At 53.6% G+C, this 16,638-nt stretch overlaps 1 protein-coding gene across 6 annotated transcripts in view; it reads right to left on the bottom strand.

Moving 5' to 3' along the window:
* Positions 1-2,737: 2,737 nt before the first annotated feature.
* Positions 2,738-16,638, bottom strand: part of SPECC1 (sperm antigen with calponin homology and coiled-coil domains 1) — a 227,888-nt gene continuing 213,987 nt past the window's right edge. For all 6 annotated transcript variants that reach the window (XM_070395183.1, XM_070395187.1, XM_070395185.1 and 3 more), the window contains 3 exons: positions 14,012-14,128; positions 9,330-9,389; positions 2,738-5,978 (listed from right to left, as the gene is read on the bottom strand). In XM_070395183.1, the coding sequence (XP_070251284.1) occupies positions 5,889-5,978; positions 9,330-9,389; positions 14,012-14,128 (267 nt within the window). In that variant the 3' untranslated portion in view covers positions 2,738-5,888. The remainder of the gene's footprint in view (positions 5,979-9,329; positions 9,390-14,011; positions 14,129-16,638) is intronic.

The raw sequence follows: 16,638 nt of genomic DNA, 5'->3' as shown, positions 1-16,638 counted from the left end.
AATGAAACTAGACCCTCTTTTCACCCCGCATAACTTAAAATGGATTAAAGATTTAAATCTTAGACTTAAAGCGATAAACATCCTAGAAGATGCCCTGCTGGCATGGCTCAGTGGTTGAGTGTCGACCTATGAACCAGGAGGTCATAGTTCAATTCCCGGTCAGGGCACATGCTCGGGTTGTGGGTTCGATCTTCAGTGTGGGGCATGCAATTTTAAAAAGTAATTTTTAAAAATCCAGAATAGGCAGTAAAATCTTGAACATTTCTTGAAACAGTATTTTTTTCTGACATATCTTCTCAGGCAAGGGCAATAAAAGAGAAAATAAACAAATGGGACTACATCAAATTAAAACGTTTTGGCACAGCAAAGGAAACCATCAACAAAATGAAAAGATAACCCACTGAATGGGAGAACATATTTGCCAATGATACATCTGATAAGGGGCTAATATCCAAAATTTATAAAGAACTTATATAGCTCAACAGCAAAAAAACAAACAATCCAATTAAAAAATGGGTAAAAGATCTGAATAGGCACTTCTCCAAAGAGGACATACAGAGGCCAATAGACATATGAAAAGGTGCTCATCATCACTAATCATCAGAGAGATGCAAATTAAAACCACAATGAGGTATCACTTCCCATTTGTCAGAATGGCTTTCACCAATAAATCAACAAAAATAAGTGTAGGCGAGGTTGTGGAGAAAAGGGAACCCCCGTGCACTGTTGGTGGGAATGCAGACTGCTGCAGCCACCGTGGAAAGCAGTATGGAGTTATCTCAAAAAAATTAAAAAGGGATCTGCCTTATGACCCAGCAATTCCACTACTGGGAATTTATGCTAAGAATCCTGAAACACTGATTTAAAAGTAAATATGCACCGTGAGTCCATCGCAGTGTTGTTTACAACAGTCAAGGTCTGGAGGCAGCCTAAATGTCCGTCAGTGGCTGAGTAGACAAAACAGCTGCGGTACATTTACACAATGGAACACTACTCGGCCATAAAAAGAAGAAAATCTTACCTTTTTGGATGGACTTGGAGAGTATTATGCTAAGTGACATAAGCCAGTCAGAGAAAGACAAATACGGTGTGTGATTTTACTCATATGTAGAATCTAATGAACAAAATAAACAAAACAGAAACAGACTGACAGTTGTCAGAAGAGAGGGGTTTGGGGGCTGAGTGAAAATGTGTAGAGACTAAGAAAAAACCTCCAGCACCTCATAGACACAGACAACCGTATGGTGACTAAAAGAGGGAAAGGGGGTAGGGGAGGAAGAAGACGGTAAAGGGATGACATAGCGACAGACTTGACTTTGGGTGCATACACAATACAAATACAGATAATATATCACAGAACTGTACATTCGAAACCTATATAACTTTATTAACCAATGTCACTCCAATAAATTCAATAAAAATATTTAAAACAAAAAGGACAAATGACGAAGATCTTCAGGCGATCCGGTTTCACGTTTCTCCCCAAGGGTCTTTCACATCCGCAGTTCCAGGATGTTCGCCATCACGCTGGCCCATGCTGGGAAGGCCGGTCTAGGCCGCCCTGAGCCTGGGCTGTTGGGCTGGCTGACGCTGAGCCAGCTGCTCCCAGAGCTCCGTGGGAATTCCAAGCCGGGACGAGAGTTCATCGTAGCTGGATGTTTCCACCAATTAAGCAAAACGATGCACGCAGCAATGGTTATACAGGAGGCTGAGGCATCACGAGCAAGTAAAACGTGGCCTGCATGCAGGGGGCGAGTGCAGTGCGCCCGGAACCGCCGAGGCCGCCACACACTGAGCGGGGTCGCCGGGGCCACGGCCTGGGACCGCTAGGCCTCCAGGCGCATAGAGCCCCTCTCCACACACCACTGACCAGCGGATGCCACCTGCATCAGCACTGCTGGGAATTTCTTGCCGGATGCCCGATTCAGCACGAGCCAGACAACGCATAGGACACGAATGTCCGGGGACGTTCAGGGGGTACAGGCCTCCCTGATGGGCCCCAAACAGTGGGAAACTACTGAGGGGTCACTTTTCAGGTGCAGACACTGGCCATCAGCAAACACCTGTGTGCGTGTGTGTGTTCGTGTGCGTGTGCGCAGCAGGACATGGTTGCAGGTAATCAAATGTTGAACCAACAAAACCTGCGCCGTCCTGGTGCGTTCGGAGGGGGCGCGGGAAGCTCTCCTCAGAGGCCCCACGGAGCAGATGCAGGGCTCCCCAGGAAAGGCCCCTGACAGCGGGGCTTCCCGGGAAGCAGGGGAGTGGATTCTAGAAGGGGCAGCTTCCTTTCTCCTCTGCTGTGACACAGCCTCCGAGTGACACCTGAACAGCACACATACCTGACCAATCAGCACGCACAACTGACTGGTGCCAACCCCCCCCCCCCCCCCGCCCCTGCCCCCGCTGAAGTCCTCTGAGCACTGCCTCTGTGTCTCGGATACTCCCCTGGACCTCTGCGCACATGCCGAGTGGGGGGGCGGGGGCTGCTCTCCACCCATCTGCACACCTCGGCCGGAGGATGCTCTTCCCAGGGAGAGGCTGCGAGGGGGAGGAGGCTGGAGCCGCGGGGACCCCAGTCCTTTCTGGTAAGTTCTAGTGACGCCAGCTCAGGGCAGCTGCGTGGGGAATCACCGCCCAACAAGGACTAAGGACACGGAGACACTCGTTTGAGAACAGTCTGAATGTGCACTCGGTAGCTGGAGAAAATACTAGCAAATGTCACTGGGAAAAACTCATAATCAGACAGAAACAAAATATATTTATTAGAAATATTAGTCATATATCACACACTTTCAGTTAATCGTGCACCCAGCTCTGCTGGCCTGGCCTGCCCTGAGGACGCTCGGACCACCTGGTGAGCTTGTGCAGCAACAAGGCCACAGGTGTGTCGGCTGCATCCCACTCCCGTTGTTAACTCAGCACTCAGGGCCTCAGCAACTCTAACCGGGTCAGGGAGGCGACCTCCAGCGAACTCGGGCTTCTGGGATATTAACAACACACTCACTAGTGAACAGGCAGCCAGGCCACACCTTCACTGCATGTCCTTGGCAGTCGTCTCAAATGGCTCAGCTCTGGGAGCGGAAGAACTGGGGCTGCGTTTGGCAGAGGGGTTTTCACAGACCCGAACCCTCCATCGCCGCACCCGCCTCAGTGGGGAAGAGGGCGGCTGAGAACCCCTTGCCACGCCAGGCGGCTAAGCGCCGTGGGAAGTGCACTTTGTGTAACACCTGCGCACCAACGAAAGCTGTGAACAACAACAGATGGAGAAGGAATCCCGGAGGCTGCGCCCCTTTCTACAGTGAGAGGGGGCCCGGGTGGGGGAGTGTGCGTGTGTGGTTCCCCAGGATGCTACCCCGGGCGGCAAGCAGTGCCGGAGACCAACCACAGTTCAAGGCCACGACACCAGCCGGTACAGAGACCATACTTCTATGTCTTTTAAAAACCCTGCTTGCTCTTATGGGTCTTGCATATCCCACGTGCTTTTTATATAAAAATAATACATTAAAAATAGGGTCTGCAGAACCACCAAGTACTTTTAAACGACTGAGCAGTGGCTGAAGGATGGGAGAAACATGGCTGTTGTAGCCTCTGAAAACCTCAGGACAGGAAACGAAATGACACAACTCGCTGATGCCGCCTCGTTTTCTATTTATCTATTTCCCACATTCCCCTTGTGCTCTGAGCTCTCCAACTAAAAACACATTTAAAAACCCTGTTCTGTGGCTCAGCCCCGGCTGGGACAGCTTCTCCCCAGACCCTGCAGTGCTGGCCGGCCTGGCACCCAGCTGCCTGCAGGCCCCTCCCGCCCCCAGCGCCGGACCTGCTCAGCCACTGTGCTGTCCGACAGGACACATGCGCCCCTCCACGCGTGCCCACCAGCAACAAAATGGTAGTAAAGGAACTTCCTTGAATTACAAAAATAAGTTGGCACATGGTCTTCCTTTTGTATGACATTCCCCCTCTTTCTAACCTGCAGGGAGCAGGACCGGCATGGAGGGAGGGGAAAGGGTACCCCCCCCCCCCACTCTGCCCAGAGCCTGTGCTGAATCACTGTGGGAGTCACTGCACCAGGCGCTGACGGTGCTGACCCCCCTCCCATCCCAAGGCCTCAGGGTCTCTCCTGCACAAAGCCTCGAGGTGATAAGCCAGCACTGCCGCTCACCCGCCCGGGCTCCGCCCCCACAGCGGTGGTGAGCAGGCAGAAGCAGTGGGAGAGGCAAGTGTCGCACAGGAAGCGGCCCAGCAAGGCTTTCACTTGCTCATTGGAGGAGGAGGGGACTTGTTCGGACAGCACCTCCGCCTCCACTGGACACCAAGGGCCAGATGTGAAAGCAGCAGCACCTGCCAGGCCCCATGTGGCCATGAAGCCGCTCTCTCCTTCGGCTTAGGGACTCAGACAACACGCAGGACCCACACCTGATGGGCAGGCCAGGCGCTCCCCAGCGCCCCAGAACCTCCACAGCGCGGAGGGCGGGTGGGCCTGCTGGGTAGCCTGGAGGGAGGGCGAACTCGCCTCTCCCAGGACAGAGCTGGGACTGGAACTTCCGGCCCGGCTGGAACAGCGCCCCACCATGAGATTGACGTAAGCAGGGAGAGCGCTGTTGTAACACCCAGTGACCTGTGACAATGACCCTTCTCTGGGGGCACTAACACAGCTATGGGCACCTTCATTAGCAAGTGAAGGGCACTGATGAATTCACCCCGATTTACTTATGTGCACCGCACCCCACTTGCCATGCAATGTGCATTTATTTGCCGCCAGGAACACCGAAGAACCACCGGTGGTTACTTGCTCAGCGTAACTCCCAGGCGAATGGGGCCGCTCGAGGGGGCTCTGCTGTCACTTAGAGTGACCCCAGAATAGCAGGGAAACTGCATTTCCACCTCTGCCCATCCTTGTTGCCATGTAAACATGAAGCCCAGCTGAAGTACTAAATGCTAAACAAGTCTAAAGTTGAAATGTTTAAATTTGCTGTCTGCCCAGTATCCCAAGAAATACACCCGTAGGCTGTTTCACTGCACAAATACCCCAAACCCCAGCAGATACAGGGATTTCACACGAGTGGCTTCCTGTCGGTTGATTCTGCACATGGGACAAGCGTGTGTGGGTGAGAATGGGAGTGGAGCAAATGGGAGGACAGATGGAGGAGGCGGTCACTGCAGCTTCCCTTCAGCATGAGCACAGGCAGCTGCGAGTGACCCAGTCCCAGCACCGCCACCCAGAGAGCCAGGCTCCCACCTGCACCGCCGCCCAGAGAGCCAGAGCCCACCTGGAGATCCCCACAGGGACAGTGAAGCGAACTACCCAGGGGCTCCTTCTCATTCTCCCATGCCCATCTTCCATCCACACAGCATGTGCAGGACAGTGGTCTCAAACTGTGACCAAGTCCTAGCTGTGCCGCTGTTACCTAGACCATAAGCGTACCCCAGACGGCAGGGTTCACGTGTTCCAGGCTGCTTGAGAGCTAATGCTTATCTTTTGTTGGGTGTTTTTGGAGGGGGTGGGTGGGTAGAAGGGCAAGGTTTTTTTAAAGGCCAAAGCCGGGACGCTGGTAACGAGGGGACTGGCAGGAAGTGCCGGCTGTCCCTGTGAATCTCAGGGCGGCTCCAGGGGAGGCCACACAGCTGCACATGCCACCCTGGGGTCTCCTGGGTCTGGAAGGAGGGAGGCCCTGGGAGAGCAAAGCTTCCCCAACTCACACCCCAAATGCATCTCAATTCAAGGTGGGTGCACTGTGGAGCCAGCTCTGTCTCATTTATCAGCTGGACCCCTGGATGGAACCTTTCTTTGAAACCCAGCAGCCAGGCCCTGGACGTGAGAGCAGGGCCTGTGGAGTGACCGGGGCTTCCGGGACGATGGCAGGTGGTGGCTGGCGGGCCCCGCAGGCTTAGGTCTCGAAGTACTTGTAGATCTGGGCGACGTACTGCATGACGCTCTGCCAGTCCGGCCGGTCTGTGTGCAGCATCTCGCTGAGCTCCTGCGGGAGGAAGGGAGAGGTCACGGGCGCCACGCACCCTCCCCACAAAGCAGCTCGGACCCAGGCCAGGGCTGCGCTGTGAGAACCCCCCGCCCGGGGAGGCGCAGGTGCAGGCAGCACCAAGGCATTGGGAAACGTGATTGGGGAAAAGAAAAGCTTTTTCTTCTTACTCAGAAGACACCTTCCCTTTTAAAAACATGGGACATGACCTCCACCCTGCTCACTGTTAACAACATGGCAGCTTTAAAAAAAGTGTGAAAAGAGGAAGTCACCCGAATTCCGTTATCCTAAGGGTCTCCACTTCTCTGGGTTCCCTGTGACTGCCACACCTGCTTCCCACACTGACCTCCCACACTGCCACTGCGCTGCCGAGGGAACTGCTGACCACTTCCCAGCACCCGGCCGCCTACGAGGACCCGGCCACCTCCCAGGACCCGGCCATCTCCCAGGACCCGGCCACCTCCCAGCGCCCGGCCACCTCCCAGGACCCGGCCACCTCCCAGAGCCCGGCCACCTCCCAGGACCCGGCCACCTCCCAGCGCCCGGCCACCTCCCAGGACCCGGCCACCTCCCAGCGCCCGGCCACCTCCCAGGACCCGGCCACCTCCCAGAGCCCGGCCACCTCCCAGGACCCGGCCCGGCCACCTCCCAGCGCCCGGCCACCTCCCAGGACCCGGCCGCCTCCCAGCGCCCGGCCGCCTCCCAGGACCCGGCCGCCTCCCAGGACCCGGCCGCCTCCCAGCGCCCGGCCACCTCCCAGGACCCGGCCGCCTCCCAGCGCCCGGCCGCCTCCCAGGACCCCGGCCGCCTCCCAGGACCCGGCCGCCTCCCGCCGCCTCCCAGCGCCCGGCCGCCTCCCAGCGCCCGGCCGCCTCCCAGGACCCGGCCGCCTCCCAGCGCCCGGCCGCCTCCCAGCGCCCGGCCGCCTCCCAGGACCCGGCCGCCTCCCAGGACCCGGCCGCCTCCCAGGACCCGGCCGCCTCCCAGCGCCCAGCTATCTCCCAGCGCCCGGCCACCTCCCAGCGCCCAGCTATCTCCCAGCGCCCGGCCACCTCGCAGGACCCGGCCACCTCCCAGGGCCTGGCCACCTCCCAGGACCCGGCCATCTCCCAGCGCCCAGCTATCTCCCAGCGCCCGGCCACCTCCCAGTGCTCGAGGGGCAGCTGTGTTCACGTCACATCACACACTCTGCAATAAGCATCTTTGGGTGGTTTTGTTTCCTTCTGTTGAATTAGTGCCTTAGGATGCATTCCAAGAATGGGATTACCTCCAAATCCTCCAACCAATTTAAAATGCAAGCATTTGTTTTACCAGAATCCTGTTATCATGCAATGCTTTTTGGTTACCCCTCTGCCCCAACTTAGTCAGCAACAAGCAGGTGGAGACCAGAGGCCAGAAAGTGCCAGGCAACAGAGCTGGAAGTTGCCTGAAATCCGAGCCATTCAATGTGCTTGACAATTCACTTGGGGCTGAACTCGTATTCTCTCGTGGCCACAGGAAAGCGGGGGAAGGACCCGAAGTAAAGGCAGAAACAAGCGCAGCGGAGCCTAAGGCTGGGCTCCGCACGGCCTGGAGCCCGGCATTCCAGGCTCAACATCTCAATACAGTTCATTGATTCTGCTCCCTGGTGACACTAAGAAATGATCAGCATATCACTGGTCGTGAAAGGGGTGGAGAAGGAGTAAGTGGAACATTCTACACACATAGACCTAAAAAAATTGAAAAAGAAAGTTTTCACAGAATATAAGGACAAAAAGTCTCCTGCCTAAACTACTTAAGGGAGAAATAAAACCAATTCGACACAATCTCTTCCGGGAAACAGAAGAGGATGGAACACTCCCTAATGCATTCTGTGAAGCCAGCATTACCTAATACGAAAACCAGACGAAGACTTTACCACAAAACTACAGATCAACTTCCCACATTAATGCCGACACAAAAATCCCCAATAAAAGAAATATTAGCAGATTGAATCATGGTCAGTGGAGGCTGGCTCAGCATCCAGGAGTCAATCAGCATGATTCATACCAACAGGCTAAATAAGGAAAGCATACACTCCTATCAACAGATGCAGAAAAGCATTACACAGACTTTAATAACCATTAATGAAAAAGCTCTAAAATCTCTAGAAATAGAAGGGAATTTACTTTACATAATACAGAATAGACACCAAAACCCACAAGTGGACGTCATACTTAGTGGTGAGGAACGGAAAACTTTCCTCTAAGGTCAGGAGAAGGGACAGGCAGGCGGTCCTCTCCCCTCTACTACTCGACCCTGTGCTGAGCGTCCTTGCCGGTGCCACGCGGCCGGAGAGACCCTGAAGGCACACAGGCTGGCAAGGAAGAACCGAATGTCTTCACGTGCTGACGCATGACTGTCTATGGGCAGCATGGCCCCGGTGGGCACGCGCTCGCCAGGACGCATCAGCCCTGGGAGGACACGTGCTCGGCCCTTCGCAGTCCCAGCAGTGATGCCGCGAGCCTGCCTCACCTGTGTCACGCGATGGGCTGAAACTCCTCCGTGTTACACCGGTCGAAGGGGAGTGCTTGCTAACTTTTGGGGAACAGAGTAGTGCTTTCACTTTTAAAAAATCTCATCCTTACTCATACGCTACACCCAGAAACCTGTATTTAGCTGCATGTACACATATAAGTGAGCACTTTTCTGACTCAAAAGCTTGGGATGGGTATTGCTGTCCATTCTGATGGGATGCATTTTAAAAGTGTCAGGAGTAATTATATTATTTTCCAATCCACATCAAGATAGTGAATAAAAAATTAATAACATAGGAAGTTTCTATTCTGTTGATGACAGGAACTGGTGAAATTGCTCACAAACATCCCTAAATGCTTCTGAGATTAATCATGCTGTCAGCAGCTCCTCACAGGCCTCGGGAAATGGAATTTATGACTCTGACAATTAGGCCAACGCAATGACAGCCCTGGGGCTGTCAGTGTCAGCTGTGCCTCATGGCTTTGATTTTTACTGCATCTCATGCATTGAAAGGTCGCTGGTTCAATTCCCAGTCAGGGCACATGCCCAGGTTGCTGGTTCAGTCCCCAGTCAGGCACGCATGTATGGGAGGCAACCAATTGATGTTTCTCTTTCTTGCTCCCTTCCTCTTTCTCTAAAAAACCAATACAAACATATTTACAAAAGGACTTAAAAAAGCCTCTCTAAATCATACGTGGTCTGACCAACTGGATAATTTTGTATTAGAGATCATGAGTAACACATCTTCAACAAATGTATTTCTATGTTCTGTAAGAAACTGTTAATAGATGACATAAAGTTCTTCCTCACGTAATTGGACTGAAATATAACAAGGATATAAAACAGGATACTTACCAGGCTGGGCTTAATGCCTACACTTTCGGCTGCTTCAAATGCCAACAAGAGATTCCTTTTCTAAGGTGAAAAGACAGAGAAACTGGAATTATCAACTAAAAACATACAGCTTTCGCTAAGACCACCATTGACACTCCCATCTAAAAAACCTGTAAGTCACTTAAAAATTTAAGCCAAATATACAAACAATGGTCTCAGTATAAGAAAAAAATTGTCAGGTTATAAATGTCACTAAAAATGACATTACTGACTCCTGACTATCAGATACATTTTTATTAATTGTTATTTTTTACTTTGTCTAGATACAGGGTATATACTTCTGCTGTGTGTCAACAGTTGTTTGCTGAATCGTGGTGCTATATTAAAACTATCAAAGTCATGTGTACACACAGTTACATATAACCAAGTGGGAAAGCTGCTCTTCCCCCGTCGGGTCCTGGGTCCTGGGTCCCGGGTCCCGGGGAGAGCCCCTCTGACGCCTGTCCCTGGTTCTTCGGCGACACCCTCACACACTGTTCCTTGATTTCTAAAATAACACCTCCTCCCGGAATAAGAGAGGACTCAGGTGTCATGCACCTCTCTTTTGTTCCTTATAGCCACATGGCTACTTTTCGTTCTTTTATGAGTTATGTTTGTGACTTTCAATAATACCCTTATATCTCCATTTCTTATTCCATCAATTATGGACAGCACTTCCTCACTCCACTGTATACAATGAGGAAGTTCCTTCATCTTGTCAGGTTTTACTTTTTAAATTATTGAAACTGATAACACTCAGTTCCTTTTTTATAACCACATTTAAGACTTCTCTCCTCTCTTAATAGGATAATTCTGAAAACCAGAACCAACCAACAGCACTGACCAAGCAGTGCACCCCAACTGCACTTCCTTCTCGACAGTCCGTCATGGTGCCGTGTCACTAACGCATTTCCCACAAAGGGTTCTCCTGTGACCCAGCCCTGTCACCACCCTGTGAATCTTCAGGCTGGAGTCGTTCAGAGCCTCATGCCACTTCCGCACAATCCCTGGCAGTGCGTACTCTGGCTTCCTTCTGAAGAAGGGGGTGGGACAGGCACATTTTCTGGAAACATTCACGTAGGAACAGTTCCCTCTGTACCCTCACACGTGGTCAATAACGAGGGTGAAAATAATCTTCCCTGGGATTTTAAAGGTCCTGCTCCATAATAATTTTCCCCTAATTTGTTGCTTCTTTGTGAGATTCTTTCTGGTTGTTCTTGATGTTTCTTCATCTAGATACATTTAAGAATCACTGGGTCATGCGTCCTCCCCTCCATAATTTATCTGAAAGTCATTAGGATTACATTTAATGACGTTAGTAAAGTAAGTGTAATTGGGAGGCAAGTGTTTCTGTACATATTCATGTTTTATGTTCCAGTAGACTTTGCAATTTTAACCATTTAGACTTTGTACATGTTCCGTGCCCACGGCCTGCACCCGCTGCCCTGCCCGCACATCTGGTGCCCGGAGAGTGAGGCTCCAGAGCTGGGTGCCAGGCCCAGGGAGCCCGTTCCTCCCCCGCGGCCGGGGGTTTGCCAAGCTGGTCATCTGCGGTCAGCAGGCCCAAGCGCCAGCGCTCTTCCTCCAAATGAAGGGCAGTGAATGGGCATGAACTGGGCGCCTGCCACGTTTCCACACACACTCCGAGCTGTGGAGAGAGGAGCAGCCAGTGGCTCCTGGCTGGCTCTAACTCCGCCGGACTGCGGCTGCATTCTCCTGATCGGGCGCTAATGAGGCCTCGGTCCTTACTTCTAAATTCCTTTTGGTTAGTTTTGGGGAGGAGAGGTTTTGTAAGCCAAATTTAGGCTACCACTAATGCAAACTGCTTTCTAAAATGTTAGAGCAATTTCCAATTTCAGCAAAAATGTATGTGCCCACTTCCCCACACCCTCACCTGTACAGAACATTATGATTTTCAAAAGTCCCTGCCACTGTGACAGGCTAAAAAGAATATTTTATTGTTTTAACTTGCATTCTTCTATCACTAATAAGTCTAAGGAACAGGTGTTTCTAAGCCGGAGGTTTTATACGGGGTCCCCCAAGGCCCCTCTGCTGGGTTCTGATGGACCTGCTGTTGTTTTCTAAGCAGAGAGCAACGAGGAAGAAGTGGTTAACGGGAAGCGCTGTCTCAGAACACCGGGGACTGTGCAGTGTGTGAGAGGGGTGACCACATGTTACCCTAATTCTCTCCATCAGAGCACTGCCCCGGGCACTGCGGGAGGCCCTTAGGAGAGACCACTGCTGGAGGCACAGAGTGTGCCCAGGCAGAAGCGGTGCCCATGGAGGCAGCGCAGGGAGCACCGGGCCTGCACCCACGGAGGCAGCGCAGGGAGCACCGGGCCTGCGCCCACGGAGGCAGCGCAGGGAGCACCGGGCCTGCGCCCACGGAGGCAGCGCAAGGCGAGAAGAAAGCGCCGCTTCATCAGTCCTGTCCGGGGGACAAGGGCAGGCCTGGAACCTTCCTGTTCTAGGACAGTGCACTCACCTGAAATGATGGGACAAAGAGTCCCAAGTCCAGAATTTCTCCTCTCCTTACTATTTCATCTCAGGCATAAACACACTTCATTCTATCACCTGAGTGTTCAACGTAAGTGGAGGTTTCGTCTGCTGACCGACAATATGCGTTTGATTGAAAAAGGCCACACCTTCCACGGCCTACAGCTCTCACCCTGTGACTGTTGACCTCTTCAGTGTGTGGAAGAGGTCCTCGCTAGTTTTATGAGAAATTCCTTCTCATGCACATCGTCTGGCTTGACTGTGTCCGTCGGGGAGGCCCAGCTTGCGTTCTGACTTTCCGGGCTATCAATGGCTACACCACACAATTTCTAGGTTTGCCTTTAGTCGGGCGTTACAGCACAGGCCTCTCTTGATGCCCTTTCTGACATGTTGCTACACCAACCCCCATCTAGGCAGCTACACTTCACTCATCTTAATGTCGCAGGAGGCCCAGCTGGCGTAGCGCATTGGATGAGCATCAACCTATGAACCAGGACGTCAGTTAGATTCCCGGTCAGGGCACATGCCGGGTTGTGGGCTCAATCCCCAGTGTGGGGGTTGCAGGAGGCAGCCCATCAATGATTCTCTCTCATCAATGATTCTCTCCCATCATTGATGTTTCTCTCTCTCTCTCTCTCTCTCTCCCTCTCCCTCTCCCTCTCCCTTCCTCTCTGAAATCAATACAAATTTTAAAATGTCAGAGGGGTACGTTTCATTCAAATTACCTGTTCCCTTGGAAACCCAGCTTCAAATCTGCCTCCTTTAGGAAAAGCGTCCCTGGCCGCCCTTCCCCCCAGCCAGATCCCAGAGGCTCACCGTACTCAGCGCACACTGTGGGCTGGATTTGCTTGTTTACACATTGTTTTGAAAACATTTATGAGTAACTTTAATACGTTTATGGCAAGCTGACCGTAAGCCCCCCTCAAGCATGCTCACCACAGCAGGCAGTGGGCAAGTGACCCCACCGGAGTGCAGCTGCCTTCCTCTGGGAGTGGGGGGTCACGGGGAACAGCTGAGGCCTGGGAGGCGAATGCTGCTCTGACAGGAGGCTGGGAGCCACAGACCCCACAAGGGCTCCAGCTGCCTGGAGCGACTCCTCCACCTCCGCACACCTGACAGCAGCGCGGACTCTGGGAGAGGACCCTGCAGCCGAGCACTGGGCGGTCTGGGAGCCCCACCCCACCCGACCTGCAGGGCGCTGGGGAGACCACACAACCCAGCGCCAGGAAGCGCCTCGTGCGCTCAGAGCACCACGTGCAGCACACACTCGGGCTCCTCGTTTCCCCACAGTCCTCACCGACTGGGGGCAAAGAGCCTGGGGCGCCGAAACCGGTTTGGCTCAGTGGATAGAGCGTCTGCCTGCGGACTGAAAGGTCCCAGGTTCGATTCCGGTCAAGGGCATGTACCTTGGTTGTGGGCACATCCCCAGTAGGAAATGTGCAGGAGGCAGCTGTTCGATGTTTCTCTCTCATCGATGTTTCTAACTCTCTATCTCTCTCCCTTCCTCTCTGTAAAAAATCAATAAAACATATTAAAAAAAAAAAAGAGCCTGGGGGTGCGGCACCTGGGACGAGCACCCACACTCTCAGGAAGGCACCGGTGGGTACAGTGTGGGTAAGTGCCTAGGCTCACACTCACACCCTCTTAGCGAGGGCTCCCGATCGCTTTGGGTTGTGTTATGCCCATTGTTTACTCAGTTATCTTCGTGATGTCACACGGAAAAGGCAGAGCCTGAAAAATGAGGGGCAGGAGGGGGATGGCGCCGAGGTCGCTGTTGGACGGGGCTTCGCTGTGAGGGCTGCGACCGCCCCGCCTGGTGGTCCCCTCCCTGCGCCCTGCAGAGACCCTCGCTCACCCCTCTACCCCGCAGGCTCCTGGATCTGCCCTCCTGCTACTGACAGACGCTGGGCTTTAGAATCAGAAATGTTACCTGGTCCTCGTCCACAGGCTCCTAAACCCTTGTGATCTCTTATATTGGAGCCATAGGGGTGCCTAGAGCATGTTATAGTGTGTGTTTTGTCTCGGTTCCAAGGCTTCAGAGCGAGGAAGGTGAAAGGGTCTGAGAGCATGCGCGGAGGGGTCCCACGCGGCCCACGCCTGCTATTGGAATCCTGGTTTCGATTCCACCCCCAGTGTGTTCCAGAGAATAAGGGGGCGATGGGGCTTACCTTCTCCTGACTGCTCAGCTCCTGGTACGGGATGTGGGCAGGCAGGTAGGTGTGGAGGAGCGCGCAGAAGGCCAGGCCGTCGCTCCAGCTGCTGCTGAAGTTGGTGATGTCGATGTTCTGTGGGGAAAGCAGCGTTACTGTCAAAGTTCATCACAGAATCTGAACGAGACTGTGCCAGGGCAGCAGCCGTCGCTGGGCTTGCTGTGGGCAAGACAAGACACAACGCAAGTCTGCTGGGAGTGCCTTTAACTTTGGTACCAGAACAGCATGCTGCGGCCCAAATCTGCTCACAGGACAGCATGAGGAAAAGGCTGCAGAGCTCACACACTCGGGATTTCTGTCTGCCTCTGGCGGATGGGAGGCCGACCACCTGACTAGCTCTGCACGTCCCAGCGTTGCCAGGGACGTTGCCAGGGACGGGCAACCCCATTATCAATGGCTGGACCAGGACAGCCCCTTAGGGCCGGCCTGGCTGCTCCTACGCCACACTCTCTCCTGCAGTGGGCGGCTTCCAGCAGGACACACGCCAGTGCTCAGCCTCACCCGCTAGCACACCACGCACGGGACCCTGGGGCTCATGGGGCAAGGAGCTCCCTGCAGGACAGGCAGGAGCCCCGGGAATAATGACAAACCCAAGGCCCGCTCCATACGGCAGTCTTCGGGGGTGACGGTTCCCACGGTCCCCTGGGGTTCTGGGAGCCGGGTGCGCCTCCACCTCTAAATCCTCACCCCGTCACCACTGCTGCTTTCTCCCGACTCTGCTGATCCTAACAGCATTTCTTCCCGGCTCACAAAGCTCGTCCCAAACGAAACGTCAGGTTCCCAGGCCCACGACCCCTTCCCGCGCAGGCTGAGGTGTCTGGCTGCGTAAAGGCAGGATGCAGCCTGCGCCAGGGACAGGGAAGGGCGCACAGTCCCGCCGCTCTGAGCACTTCTGCTCCGACCACAGGACTCGGGGACTGGGGGGCTCCTTCCTGCCCTCTCCCCGCAGCCGCCGGGGAGGCAGGGGGCTCTTCCGCCTCAGAACCGCGGGGAGGTAGGCAGCCACACCAGCCACCGAGAGGGGAGGCGGTGACGGCCAGTTTTCTGGAGTGGACCCTGGCTACTTCTCCCCCCAGCTTGAGCCCAATGCAAGCTTCCCGCCCCCAGTCCGCACTGCCCTGGACGGCAACCCGTGGTCTGCAGAGGCAGTGGCACTAGAGGGGCAGGTGTGAGGGGAGCAGGCCAGGAGGCCCAATCGCACGGGAGACGTACAGAATTCTCAGTGTGTGTAAGGACGGAAACGTGGCCCAGTGGCCCAGAGGCTGAGCATTGACCTATGAATCAGGAGGTCACAGTTCGATTCCTGGTCAGGGCACATGCTCGGTTGCAGGCTCAATCCCCAGTGTGGGGAGGTGCAGGAGGCAGCCAATCATTGATTCTCTCTCATCACTGATGTTTCTATCTCTCTCTCCCTCTCCCTTCCTCTCTCTAAAATACACACACACACACACACACACACACACACACACACACATACAGTAGGTCCTCGGGTTTCGTCGGAGATCTGTTCCTACGGCATGACATAACATCATTTTCACCGTAGGTCAGAACCCACCTACATAAGCACCTACGTCACTCACATGGAGCACATACACAGCAGTAATGACATGAAACAGTAAAAAAAAATTAAAAGAAAGATAACAATTCCTGACCTTTACTTGTGGTAAATAAATAATAACATAAAGCACATATGTACATATGTCAAAATGACAAACTTTTTAAAAAATAAATAAATGGGAAATAGCGACGTAACCACAAAACGACATACTTCAAGTCCGACGTATTCCTGAGGACTGTCTGTATATCTCTATATATGTGTATATAAATATCTAAAAGGCTAATATGCAAAGTGTTCCCTCGGGAGTTTGACCGGGAGACAGGGAGTTCAATCGCTCACTATGACATGCACTGACCAACAGGGGGTGGCGCGGGACATGGTGGGCAACCAGTGGTGGCAGCGGGGCGCTGAGGGAGCGAGGAAGGAGAAGGCGGGGAGGCGGGGAATCGCGTGGTGGTGGCACATGGGTGGCAAGGGAAGGAGGAGGCGGGGAGGCAGGGTAACTTGATCAGCCCTGATCGCTGGCCAGGCCTAGGGAACCTACCCGTGCATGAATTTTGTGTACCAAGCCTCTAGTATATCTATCTACTTATATAAAAACCCTGAGTGTAACATCACGACCCGAGGCGCGACCAACCGGAAGGAAGTCAGTCCTGCAGGGGTTGTCTTGGAAATGGCTGCACCCTCCCCCAAGCTGTTTCCTGGAGCTGTTTCCGGTAAGGGCGAGGTTTGAGGCAGGAACCTGCCCTCGGAGCATGGAGGCATATCTTTATAAAGTCAGCCAAGGGTGAACCTGAGTGGGGGCGGCTGAAAGGCTTAGAAAAGACAGACAAGGGAATGAAAGCTGGGTCTCAGAGGGACGCTGCTTCTCTGAGAGACAGTGACCACGCCCACAGCCGTGTCTTTATTTTATAGCAGATGCCATGAGGCAAAGTAAGGGAGTGACCAAGATGTTTACAACACTCTCCTGGGTTTCAATCCTACTCAACTACATGCACCTGAACTCTATCAAGCCGACATCACTCAG

Source organism: Myotis yumanensis, unplaced genomic scaffold (assembly GCF_028538775.1).
Source record: "Myotis yumanensis isolate MYYU_CA2020_CCGP unplaced genomic scaffold, mMyoYum1.0.hap1 SCAF_16, whole genome shotgun sequence".
NCBI lineage: Eukaryota > Metazoa > Chordata > Mammalia > Chiroptera > Vespertilionidae > Myotis > Myotis yumanensis.
The sequence above is the reverse complement of the archived record's forward strand: the minus strand, read 5'-3'. Positions and strand labels throughout refer to the sequence as shown.